The 12,740-nt window shown below is 55.9% G+C and overlaps 1 protein-coding gene across 2 annotated transcripts; it reads right to left on the bottom strand.

Moving 5' to 3' along the window:
- Positions 1-2,285: 2,285 nt before the first annotated feature.
- Positions 2,286-11,479, bottom strand: DOLPP1 (dolichyldiphosphatase 1). 2 transcript variants are annotated; one of them, XR_002123479.1, is made up of 9 exons: positions 11,382-11,470; positions 7,609-7,709; positions 7,275-7,359; positions 7,079-7,178; positions 6,793-6,891; positions 6,139-6,267; positions 5,600-5,689; positions 5,288-5,438; positions 2,289-3,762 (listed from the first exon to the last, which is right to left on the bottom strand). XR_002123479.1 is itself a non-coding variant. In XM_019638010.1 (8 exons), exons 1-8 carry the CDS (start codon positions 11,455-11,457, stop codon positions 3,726-3,728), a joined length of 717 nt encoding a protein of 238 aa, XP_019493555.1. In that variant the 5' UTR covers positions 11,458-11,479; the 3' UTR covers positions 2,286-3,725. The 2 variants fall into 2 exon arrangements, 1 of the variants encoding a protein (XP_019493555.1); XM_019638010.1 differs by lacking the exon at positions 5,288-5,438 and having other exon boundaries at positions 2,286-3,762; positions 11,382-11,479.
- Positions 11,480-12,740: the final 1,261 nt, after the last annotated feature.

Here is a 12,740-nt window from a genome sequence, read left to right as displayed (position 1 = left end):
GGAAGGGGAACAGACAAGTTGCTGTCCTTTTTGTTCTTCAGTCTAGTTGTGGAGGACGTTGCTTCACTGGCCCAAGTTGGCACCATCATTGCTCTCTTCCCGGGCGAGGCAGATTAGTCGCTGGCTTCTGGACGGCCGCTCATGGCGGCTGCTGGCCGCGCACGCTGGCTGCTGCCTACACACGGTAGCCCATGGCAACCCACTGCCACAGGGGCTGCAGCCCACACCGTCGCCGGCGACTCACAGCGACCCAGCTCCAGGTCGAGCTGTTGTTCAGTATCTTAGCTGTGGAGGGCAGTGTCACTGGCCCGCATGTGGGATCCGAACCGGGGCCCTACTGGCATCCCAGGCCAGCTCTTAACCAATGCGCCACTCAGCCGGCTCCAGGATTGATTTTTAAAATCTGCTGTCTGAATGTTATGCTAGTGGGCACTTGTGGCTTGGGATAAAAGTTCCAGCGACAGCATCGTGCATGAAATCCAGAAAATGCTGCTGTATCTCAAACCACCTGGCCAGAGGACCCAGAATTCCATCAGCTGACCCAGAGGTGACCCCAGGGGCAACCAGACCCTGATCCCAAGGATGCAGATGAAGAACTTTATTTTTTATAAAATACGAGTGGAAAAGAGCTGTTCTAAATTCATATATTTTGTGTATTATTTGAAATTTTAACATGTAATAAATGAATTAGATTACTTGGCTTTTACCTAGGTCCCTGAAGTTTGGCTGTCCAGATTAGCATGGACTTGACTTTGACTCTCTTCAGGGAGAAAGTGCAGTGGCCAGAAGTAAGGACAGGCCTGGAATGGAGCCTGCTGAGGCGGGTAAGGGCCAGTTCATATGGGCCCACACAAGGGCCACATTAAATATGAGCTTTGAGACATTGAGTGTTTAGGAAGATGCTAAAGGACTGAAGGGGGCCTGATGGTGGGGAGGAGGGGAGCCTGTGGGGAGGCTCTGCTGCCTCCTGGCGGGGACTTGGGGTGGAGGGCCCACACAGTGGCCAGGGCTGCAGAGAAAAGTGGGCATTTCAAAGATGCTTATGAGGTGGAGTGAGCAAGGCTTGGCAACCAACTGAGTGGGAGGAGGTGCTGGGCTACCTGAAGGTGGGGTGGTAGGCGGGGGTGGGTGTCAACTGGGGTGAAAGCAATGAGTTTACCTGGGACTCAGGGCTAACACTCAGGCCTCACCAGACAGCCCCTTCCCCTCCCCAGCCGCACTCTGGATTCCTTCTGCCCCACCCCCTTTTTCAATTCGGGTCTAGTTGCTGAGGCCTGTTTTTTCAGCTACTGGATTTTCCAGTTTTAATTCATTTGTAAATCTGCCAGGGTTCACCTCAGTTTCCCATTCCCTGCAGATATTTTCAAGTGTGTCTTTTATTTATTTAAAACAAAATTGAGTCTGTGCCTGATCATCCCAGCATCTGAGGTATTTGCGGATTTCCGTTAACCTAATTTCTGCTGGTTCCTAGTCATGGTGTCGTCTCCTTTTGTACCTGGTCATCTTTGTCTACATTCTGTTCATTGTAATTTAAATACTGTTCACACAAATAATTGAAGTCTGGGATGTAGGTTCCTTCCTACAGAGGTTTGCTTCTGCCTCACACCTGGGGTGAGGTCCACCTGTGCTGAATGTCAAGGTTCTGTGGACCACTGGGGGCCCTAAACCAGCCTTCAAGCTCACGAGGACAGGATTACTTCTGACCCCCTCACCTTAGGGCGCAGCTATTCTGCATCTCAGCTCAGTGAATCAAGGATTAGACTCCCCACCTTGGCCAACGCTTAGGTTCAACTTATGTTCATCTCGCTCCTATGAGGCCTCCAAAAAGCCAGCTGCTTGCAGTTATTTCTTCCAGAGCAAGCTCTTCACCCATGACACACTCAAGAAATACTGAATTAAATAAGGAATGGGGGTGTTCATCCTGGCAGAGGCTTAGGAAGGGCACACTCGTTGTTCCCAGTCCTCCAGGGCTGTCACATGGAGAAGGACATAGGTTTACTGAGGGCAGAGCCAGAGCCAGCCGAGACCACACAGGGAGGCAGACTGGGACTGAAAAGTGTGTGTGTGTGGGGGGCTTCCCCACTCGACATGGCAGGTCTCCTCAGACTCTGGTGGGAAATGTCATAGAGGCCATTGAAATTGCGGCTTTGGGGGCTAGAAGGGACTAGATGTCTTGGAGATGCTTACGATTTTATGGTCTCAACTATATAGTTGTCTCTCAGGGTCATATGTCCCCACAGGCGCCCCAGCCTCCTCTCATGGGCTCTGTCAACATGTGCTCAAGCTGCCAGAGTTCAAGATTTTATTTTAAAACAATAGTAAACAATTTCATTGATTTTTTCTTAAACCACCTCACACTTGGCTTGTCTTAGGCAAAAAGTAAAAAATAAGAAGGGAAGGAGAAGAAAATGTGGGGACTGACCAACCTTCCCCAGAAATAGGCCCCCGGTCCTGGCATCTGGAATGGCTTTTGGACACTGTCTTTAACAAATGAGAAAAGAAAGCACCAAAATATTGTGCTTCAGCAGCAGATTAGGAACCTCCACAAAGAAAGGGGGGGTGGGATTCGAACACAGGTCCCAAGCAGCCTGGTTCAGTCCTAGACACTTCTAAGAGTCTGGAAGCATGTCCGCTCCATGACTCCGATTCAGAGAGACTTAGAGATCGAGTCCCTTTAGGAGGGGCTGTCGTCCTCTAAGCTAGACCGTGGGGATCTGTGAACCACACCCCAGACACAGGCTCGAGGGTGACCCTGAGCAGGTTCCCAGCCTCTCAGATGGGGTCGGGAAGGACAAGGAATGTTCACAGCGCACAGAGGGAAGGGCAGGGCGGGGGCGTTGGGCACCCACTGCCCCACTCCTCTCACCCAGCTCCTGGTTCCTCTGCATTTTGTTCGCGTGGAGATGAAGACTAACTGCTCCCGGATGGCAGGACAAAAAAGAGCTGTAAACAGCTTGGGTTTATGCACCCACATGTGCAGGCTCTTTTGTCAGAAAGGGACCACTGTCTCGGGGACAGGGGACTAGAGAAAGCCCTTGTGGTGTAGGGTGGATACTGGGTAGGACACGATGATAGCAGCCGCCAGATGCGTGCTCTCTCTGAGCCCTGGCCCCCAGACAAGGAAACACTGAATGAGGCTCTGGAATGGCAATGGTGGCAGGGAGGGCACAGGGCTGCTCCCCTCTCCTGGGCCGCCAGGGCCACCTCTCAGACCCAGGGAGAGGCAGTCTGCCCCCAGGGCTCGGGGCAAAGGGCCTGGGAAGCTGAGCTGGGCCCCTCTCTACCTGGGGCAGCCACCGCAGAGCAGGCTCTTCCAGCCCCATTCCATAATCCCATCTGCCTTTGACAAAACCAAAAAATAAATAGTATTTTTCATGCCACCTGGATCTCCTGGCTCCTCGACCAGAGGTGCAAGCCCTCCTGTACCCCACACCCCACTGCCCACACCAAGGGCACTTTCTGCCCGACCCAGGGCTGGAAGCAACACAGCGAGGGTCTCTGGCCGTGTGGCCCCCTGGCAGCAGGCCCTCCAGGGTCCTGGCTGAGGGACTAGCTTGGCCCTTTGGTCCACCTTGTTCATAAAAATTAAAATAAGAAAAAAAAAGGCTCCACTTGGTGACTTGGGTCTGTAGAGGTCTCTGCTTCATCCCTGTCTGTCATTCTGTCCATCCTGCAAGGCATCATGCAGGGCACATCTGGAGGCTGGACCCAGCCACACTCACCAGTCACTGCAGTTTTGTCCCCAGCTTGCGCTGTCTGTTCCTGCAAAATCGGGGTCGGGGCATCTGATGTGAGGATGCCTGGGGTCAGATGAGGGGGCTCCTGGCATTCAGTGACCCAGTCCCTTAGCTGTCCCCTCCCTACCCAAAGTCCTATCCAAAAGGGTGAATCCCCACCCCCAGTAGCCCTAGTGACTGACACGACCCGGGCCAATTGGAGCTCCTGCCCTGACACCTGGGACCTGGGACCTAAAGCTGGTCAGTCTCTCTAGCTCGCCCATGTCACAGACGTCTCAGCTCTGGAGTCCAGGAACAGAGCCGGGAGAATGGGGCGGGGTGGGCCAGGAAGAGAGAGGCTGGATTCCAACTAATTATGGGGAGTTCCCCTTTATAGATAAGCCAGCACAAGCGGGGTTCTGTTATTATCAACAGACAACAAGGCAGTGAGTTCTCCATCGGGGAGATATGTAAGCAAAGGTAGACTAGTGATGGAGGTGATAGGAGGGATCTGAGTGCCGGGTTTGAGGGTGTGGCTACATCAATGGTGGGCCCCGAAAACTGAAGGAAGCAGGGATAATCCCCCCATTTTCTAGAGGGGCTGGCTGAGGCTCAGAGGGGAGAATGGGGCATTCTAGAGTCCCAGTTAAAATTCAGAAACCTAAACGGCGCCCACCGGTCCAGTGTGATGCGGCCCCAACCTAGTCTCATGCTCCGCCCCCTTGCTCCCTGGGCTGCCTGTCTGTTTGGTGAACTCACCGAACTTCCTCCCGCCTCAGAAACTTTGCCCACACTGTTCCCTCTGCTGAGAGCCCTCTCCTGCCAAGCCCTGATTTTACCAGGCCTGCTTTCTCCGGGTTTAGGTCTGTCTCCCTGGGCAGCAGGCCCGACCACCCCACCCCCACAGCACGTTCCTTCACAAGCTCTCATCACACAGGTAGGTGCCTTGTTCTTCGAGTCTTTCCTGACTGCTGTGGCTGTCTCACTCTGTGCCTATCCCACGCACACAGCCTGGCACAGAGAAGATGCCCATGGGAATTTTGGTAAATGAAGGCAGGAGGTGGCCAGCCAGGCGGGGCAGGGACGGTGGGGCAGGGCGGGGCCAGGCGGGGCAGGATCGCTCTGGGAGCCAGGTGGAGAGCCTGGGCCACCTGGGTCCTTTCCTCCAATAATGGGATTGCCTGTCCTATCCTCATGAATCCAGGACTTTACCCTTAAGCTCATTACGATACTTGGGACCGGATGCACTAGACAAGACATATTGCCCAGCTGCTGCGATGTGGTGCCCTGCCCTGCCCCTACCCCATGCTTCCTCTCACCAGCTCCTTGGGGAAACCTTCCAGGCTTACTCTGGAGCCTGACCTCACCTCAGCTTCCCTCTGAACCCGAGGAACCAGGCCTTCCACAGCCTACCTGGGACCCCTCCTAGGATTTAGAATACGTGGGGAGGGAGAGCTAAGGCAGGAGGCTGCAAAGCCTAGCTTGGCACCAACTTGCTGAGTAACCACACCTCGGTTTCCCCGTTTATAGGAAATTGTCAGGACTAAACAGCCTAAGGGGTGTCCACACACCGGTGCCCCGAGAATCTCAGTTGCCCAGCTCCCTGGTTCTGGGCCACAGAAGGCCAAACAGCCTGGGTTCCCAGCCCAGCTCCCCCACCACGATCTGTAAGTCATCAGTCAGGTTCCTCCTCCTCGCCTCTCTGGGCCTCAGTTGTCTCATCTGTAAAATGGGGTTCAGGGGGGATTCAATACAGCAGTACAATAAAAGTGCTTAGGCAAGTGCCTGGTTCTTGGCGAGCCCTCCAAAAATGGGGGCAGAGGCTGCCCTAAGGCTGTGCCCCACTGAGCCAGGACCCAGTGACTGCTATCCCCTTAACTCACCTGGCTTCTGCCCGGGTTACCGTGTACTCAAACCAGAGTACATTGGGAATGAGGCTCGTGTCTCGTATTAGGAAGAACTCAGAGATAGGCCTAGAGAGACAGAAACCCGGGACCATGTCAGGGCATGAGCCTGTCATCAAGCCAGACTCCCCCATCAGTGCCTGGGGCCAGCAGTCTACCCTCCCCACTGCTCAGAGTCTTTGCCTGGCCTATGACCCCAGAGCCACTGAGAGACTTAAATGTGTCACCTGAGTGACACGCAGGCAGGGACGCTGCCCCACAGGACACACAGCCCAGCAAGACTCAGGCTGCTTTCTAAGGCCCTGAAAGCCTAAGTGAGGACAGAGGATGACACCTGGGGGAGGTGGAAGCCAGGGAAGTGGGGCCTGCAGTCTTATGCCCACCAGAAGCCCGGGCACTAGGACCCTCTCAGAAAGACCGAGGTTGAAGTCAGGACTCCTAGGTCCTCCCACTGAGGGGGCAGGGACCATGATGCCTGGAAGGTGGGAGGGACAGCAACAGCTGCAGCAAACGGTTACCAGGCTGCTATCCTGGGGAACAGTGGGGTGAGGACCTCCTGGGTGAAGACGAACCAGGCGATGGCCATGAGGCTCCCGGCGATGCCCCCATAGAGCACCTGGCTCCAGGTGTGGTACAGCAGGTAGACCCTGGGCCAAGGACAGAGGGAAGTTCATGAAAGCCAGCCAGAGACAGGCTTGCACGATCCCCTATGCTCAAGTACTAGCTTCCCAGGGACCTGTGAGTGCACACAGGAAGACATACACAGATAGGTAGGAACTCCTGTGCACACAGAGCCTCAGATCTATTTCCAGAAGGAGACAGGGGGTTGGACCTCGACAGCTGCTCTCCTGACTTGAAGGAGATGGCTCAGCTGGGATTTGCCTCCCTTCTGTCCAGCCCTTGAAGTCTGCAAGGGGCTCTTCCAGGATGCTGGGAACAGAAGGTTGATGTATGGCGGTGTCTCCAGAACCTCAGGCTCAGCGGGGAGAGAGCAAGGACTGAGCTGGAAGGGGCAGCAGAACTGACCCTTTAAAATGAGAGGCCTGGCACCACTTTCCAAACCCTGGCTATAGGCTCTGGGACTCATGTCCACCGTAGGCTCCAACAGGGACCAAGAACCCAGCAAGGCCAGCGGGCAGGGTGTGGGGTCTGGGCGCTCCCTCCTTGCATACCTGCTGTAGGAGACTAGAAAGGCCACGGTGAGGAGACCCAGGGAGAGCACGTGCCTCCACAGCAAGTCCAGGAACCTGGCATTGTTTGTCTGGTGCATCCTAGAAGACAGGCCTGTCAGAGCCTCAGCCCACATCCTGGAGCTTGGCTTCCCAAACAGCCCTCGACTCCATTCACAGGCGCCCTGGATGCAGCTCCTCCCACCCCGAACAGTGGCCACACCCCAAGACTCAGGCAGGGCCCGGCCTGGGCCAATCCAGGGCCACTGCAGCTGGGACACAAGCTCACCTTAAATACAGGAAAAGGAAGGAGTAGACAGAGAAAAACCACATAAACTGGGAATGACTGGAGGGCATCCCGTACTTGGTGCCGACTGTCCTGTGGGGATCTGGGGTAGAGAGAATAGGGCATGATGGGAGGATGCAGGCCTCCCTGTAATGCCCTGCCCTGGGAGATCCCCAGACCCCTGAGGCCCGGGCCCTACCTCCACAGGGCCGCGGCTCCTGGATGACGTGTTTGATCAGCCAGTTGACCCCCTCGTTCAGTGCCAGGCCCCCAAGGAATGAGATCTGCCAAGAAGCTGTGAGATCAGCTGGGCCTCTGTGTACTTGCTGGCCACTGCCCAGCCCCAAAGACCGTGGCCTCCAACTGAACCTCCCAGCCCAACTGGTGAACAACTTGGAAGCAGCCAGGAGGCTCCACACACCAGAAGGAAAGGTAAAGCACCTGAGATGAAATGGTACAGTCCCCCTCACAGGGGTGGGGGCGCCCGGGAGCAGTGTGGAAGGGGGACAGGGATAGGGGACAGACTCACTCACCGTGTGCAGCTCCCGCTTGAAGATGATGAGAGTCACGAAACCAACAATGACGAATACAGGACTGAGGCTCAGGTAAGCAAGGAGGTGGCCAGAGAGATCACCTGGGTGCGACAGGGAGGACGGGATGAGGGCAGAGCACGGGCATCAGAAGAGGGGCCAGCCCCCTGCGAGTCAAGGAGAACCTGAGCCAGAAAGGAGGTCCCAGCAGGGCCCGGAGTGCAGGGCCAGGGAGCTGTGGACACCTCAGTCTACCAGCTGGCCACAGCCACTCAGTCACAGTCACGATGTGCCCGTGTCTGTTCCCTGAGCACTAAACTTCATAGGTCATGAGTTTTAAGCAGGTGCCCTCACAGTTCCCATTCTACAGACGAAGAAACAGTCCCACAGGGGTTGCGTGACTTGCCCAAAGTCACACAGCCAGAAAGAGGTGGGAGCTGGACTAAAATCCAAGGCTCCGGCCTGGTCCAGACACTATACCCACCACCCTGCCAAATCAGGAATTTGAACCCAGCTTGGTCTCACCTGAGAGGCCAGGCCCTGTACCAGGAGACAGCCTGGCAGGCACATGGGTGCTTCTGGAATCCAGTGCTGTGCTGAGGCTACCCCAGCCGAGCCCTGGGCCTCCAGGGAAACCTGCTATTCTCTGGCCACCGTACCGACTTGGGTCTATGGGGCAGACCACCCAAGGCCAAGAGTGGGCGGGAGACTGTTGCCCAGTATGGCTGCCCACTGCAGTAACAGCTTCTCAATGCCTCTCTATTGGCAAGAAATTGGCTACCTATTGACTACCTGCTCTTTATCCACCAACAGGCCAGGGAGAAAGGCAATATGAGGACTGCCAGCCCCTTTTGAGAGTTGAGGACACCACAGCCAAGTGATGAGAACCACTTTCCCCCTTGCTTAAGAGCAGGGCTGGTGCCAAGTCTCAAGACTACCCTCACCATTCAAGACAGGGCAGCTTTGTGGCCACTCTGGGGTCAGAGGGCATGGTTCCGTTCCTTTGCCAGCACTGGCTGGCTGCATAACCTCAGGCAAAGACTCCACCTCCATGAGTCAGCTCTCTCGCCAGTGAAATGGGGATGTTAGTACCACCTCCTACAGCTGTGTGAGCTTTAATGAGATGGGCTTGTGTGGCACCTAGTTCAGTTGCTGGCACCCTGGACACTTCCATGCTGGGGGCTCTGCTAGCCCCTGCAGAGGTTAGGAAAAGCCAGTGTGAGAAATGGCCCACACCACCAGCCTGGCCTCATGGAGGCAGCAGGGAAGGTGCCCACACAGGGCTAAGCCCAGATTCTAGGCTGAAGAGATGGGCACACATCTGGCCTCACCCACACCTATCCAGGGTAGGGCTGGCTTGGAGTTGGTCTGGGAGAACAGGCTATCCACCTAGGTTCAAGTGCTAGTAGTGCTGCCACAGGCCAGCTGGGTGACACTGGGTGAGGCCCTCCCTTTTCTGGGACTCTGTCTCCTCACCCACACAATAGCCTAGCCCTTTCCAGCCTGAGATTCTGGGTCTCTCAGCTGCCCAGCTGATGCCGAGGGCACTGGGCCGTGAGAACAGGCAGCGGTTGGTGCCCGCAAACCTTTCGCCAACTCCATGGCCTGTCACACACCTGGCACGAATCTGGGACCTTCCTGCAGATGCTGCCTCACCACTCTGCTCCAAGCCCCACATGGTGGGTAAGTCCCACCTCAGCCCAGCTCATTGGGCGGTCCTAGCCCTGCTCCCTCCCATCCCCGGCTCCAGCTCCAGGGACCGAACTCTAGTTCCCTCAATGCAGTGCTCTGTTCTACTTCTGGACCTTTGCACACACCGTTTTTCCCCCGTCTGGGAAAAACGGGATGCTGTCTGGGTTAACTCAACACAAATTAAGTACCCACCACAGTGGCAAAAAAAGACACATTCCTGGGGGAGGAGAATTGTCACTTTGAGGGGTAAAAAGTATAACTATTGCACTCTGTTGTACACGGGAAAGGAATTAAAAAAAAAAAAGACACGTTCCCACCACTGCGGAGCTTTCAGCCTGGGGGGGGGGGGGGCGTAATTCGGCATCACTCATGATACGCTTGTTAGTGTGGATACCAGGCTGTGTCTGTCTCTCCCTCTACACCCTACTCAATCCCCCAAGCCTGGTACAGCACCTGGCACTTAACTGGGCTCAAACGCAATGGTAAGCGAATGGAGAATGGGTAAAGGAAGCAAGGATCAGTGTGATGAGGGGCACGAAGAAGTGTGGGGAGCCACAGAAGAATCAGCGGAGGTTAGACCTCATGGTACGCCCCCAGGCGCAATCAGGTCCCTCCTGCGGCCACCCATAGTCCCTGCAAAGGGCCCCTCATCACAGTCTGCGTCATGCTCCTCATAACTGCCAAGTTCCCTCTTCTCACCTGTTGGACTGGGAGCACTCGGAGAAGCGACTCCAAGGCCAGGGAGGGAAGTCACGAGGGTGCTGAAGCCTTAGGCAAGTCTCTTCCCTCCTCAGGCCTTAATTTCCCTCCTATAAAGTGGCGTTTCTTCACAATCCAGGACTATGGGGACCTACTGGTCTGTTCACCGTTCTAAACCCAGAGCCAGCCCAGGGCCTAGCACTCTGGAGGCGCTCAGTGGATATTGGCTGGCTGGCTGGCTGGCTGATGGGCAGGTGGGCGAGCAGGCAGGGCCCAGCACCTGGCAGGGCCACTCCACTCCCAGTATAACCCAGAACACCCTGGGTCAAAGTTCCCTGGCAGGCAGCCCTGGGGCCCTCAGCAGGGCCAGGTTCTCACATCTCCACCCCAAAGAGCAGCACGAGCAGGTCCTTCCTGGGACAATGGGGGCTCAATGAGAGGCTCACGTGACACCCAACCATCCTACCCAGGGAAGGCAGGGTGGGCCTGAGAGAGCCCTGGGAAGGTGGGATATTCACTGCAGTTATTTATTGAATGTTTACTGTGTACCAGGCACTGCACTCAGCATTTCTCACACCCCTTGCTAGTTGATTCTCACACCACCACTAGAAAGGAGGCACTGTGATTAGTCCCACTTTAGAGATGAAGTAATTGGGGCAGACAGGTGAAGTCACTTGCACAAGGCCTAGGCCTGTACTTGAACCCACACACCTCTGACTCCGAAGGCCCCAACTCTGCACTACTCTACTAGACAGCCTCCAGAATGGTAGCTGAAGGTCTTCCCAGCTGCAAAACCCTGCGCTTCTAGGTATGTCTGATGGGAAGCTCCAGAAGTCAAGATCCTGGAAGCTGCCTGCCCCTTTATTGTGGAGCAGTACCCTGCTCAAGGGCGTGGCACACCAGAAGTACTCAAACAACAAATAGCTGCCTGGCCTGGGTTTGCACACTCCCAGCAACGGGGAGCTCTTTCTCTTACAGGCAGTCCAAAAACACTGAGGGAAACAGGCACTCCCAGCAAGCCGGGGAGGGAGTCCGGCCTCTCTGGCTCCGGGGAGGAAGGGGAAGAAGGGCCCAGGTCCAGGCCAGTGATCCTTTCCCGCCTCACACAGACCCCCTCCCCATTACAGTCCACCCAGGACCCACGGTAGCGTCCGGGCCGCGCAGCCGCAAAGTGCGCGAGCGAGCCGCTCACAATTTCTCCCAGCTCATCACCGCACCACTGCGCCTGCGCGGCGCGAGGCCGGCCGAGCCCCTCCATGGCTCACTATTTGACAGTTCCCACCCCGATCCCCCAGCGCCCCTCCGCAGGTTCATGCGGGCCCGAGCGCCCGGAACTGAGGGTCTGGCTCCGGGAAGATGTCCTCGGAGCCGGGGCCGCCTTTTACCTGCAGGATACTCGACGTGAGTGAGGGTCACCGGCCGCCATGAAGCGGGGAGCGAGCACTGTCCGTCCGCTGCCATCTTACCCGGAGACCGGGCTTCGCCGAGCAGCCAATGGGGAGCCAGGGGGGCGGTGGTTCTGACCTATCACGCCGGGGAGGCGCCGCGTATCCAATTGGAGGCCGATACAGGTAGCGGTGCAGCCATTCAGCGTTCAGGCCATGGGGCTAGCCCGATCGGCGAATCAGAGAGCGGGGCCCCTAGGAGCTTGTGAGCCGGCCCAGCCGGCGCCCAATTGAGGGCGAGTGCAGGTGGGTTACTAGCCAATCAGAGAAGAGGAGGGGTCCAGCACATAACAGAGGGCAGAACAGCCAACCAAAAGGTGAGGCTGGCTCGCAGTGTGGGAAGGGTTGACCAATCAGGCGCTAACTTAGGGGGCGTGTTGAACTTTGGTGGGAGCTTTGGTTTAGCTGGTACCTGCGTCTAGTGAAAGCTTTCCAGGTACCCAGAGCCCGGCCTGGGTCGACGAGACCTAGGCCCCCGTCAGAGTGAATGCTCGAATGAGGATGGGGGAGGGGGATGGGGATGGGGGTGGAGGTGGGGCAAACTTGGCACGACAAGGTCTGAACCCACCCACTTTTAGTTATGAATAAACTGAAGCCAAAGACCTAGAGGGGCTTAATTTTCTCTTAAGTGATGCTAAAAGTGGAAGCTTAATTGAAGTTAAGAAAAACTTCCTTCTTTCATTCAAGTAACAAAGATTTATTGATTCATGTACACTATTTAATGAGGCATCATGGGAGCATTTTAAACAAGGAGCCGGTTTTCCATCTACACCTCAGTTTTCCCAAAACACTGCTCTCAGCAGCCCTGTGTAAACAGACACACCTTCATACCCACCACCCCCTCCGTATCTTACTTCCTCGCTGATCACACCAGACTGTAACCAGTTCCTTGTCTCTCTCTCCCTGGAAGCAATGGTTCTGACTTCATGCACACCAAGATCAGCTTGTCAGATTCCTGGGTCCCACTGGGGGCTGGGGTGATCCAGTAGACCTGGGTTGGAGCCCTGGAGTCTGTATTCGTATGTGCTTTGGGGGATCTTATATAAGTGGAGAAGCCCAGAGCACCATGAAGACAATGTACTTGAGCCTGGCCCAGGCCAGACCCAGAACAAGAGCCTGATAAATGACATAAATACTTGTGAGAAGTGAAAATAAATCAGGGAATCCCATTGACCAGAATGTCTCACTCTGCAAGACTGCAGGACAGCTGGAACCAGGACTGTGGGTTCAGCTGAGAGGGCAGGGGGAGGATGGGACTCGGAGCCACCAGCAAGCCAAGAGGGCCACCCCTCCACCCCC

This window comes from Hipposideros armiger, unplaced genomic scaffold, assembly GCF_001890085.2.
Source record: "Hipposideros armiger isolate ML-2016 unplaced genomic scaffold, ASM189008v1 scaffold_3, whole genome shotgun sequence".
Taxonomy (NCBI): domain Eukaryota; kingdom Metazoa; phylum Chordata; class Mammalia; order Chiroptera; family Hipposideridae; genus Hipposideros; species Hipposideros armiger.
This window is presented reverse-complemented; position numbering and strand designations above follow the sequence as displayed.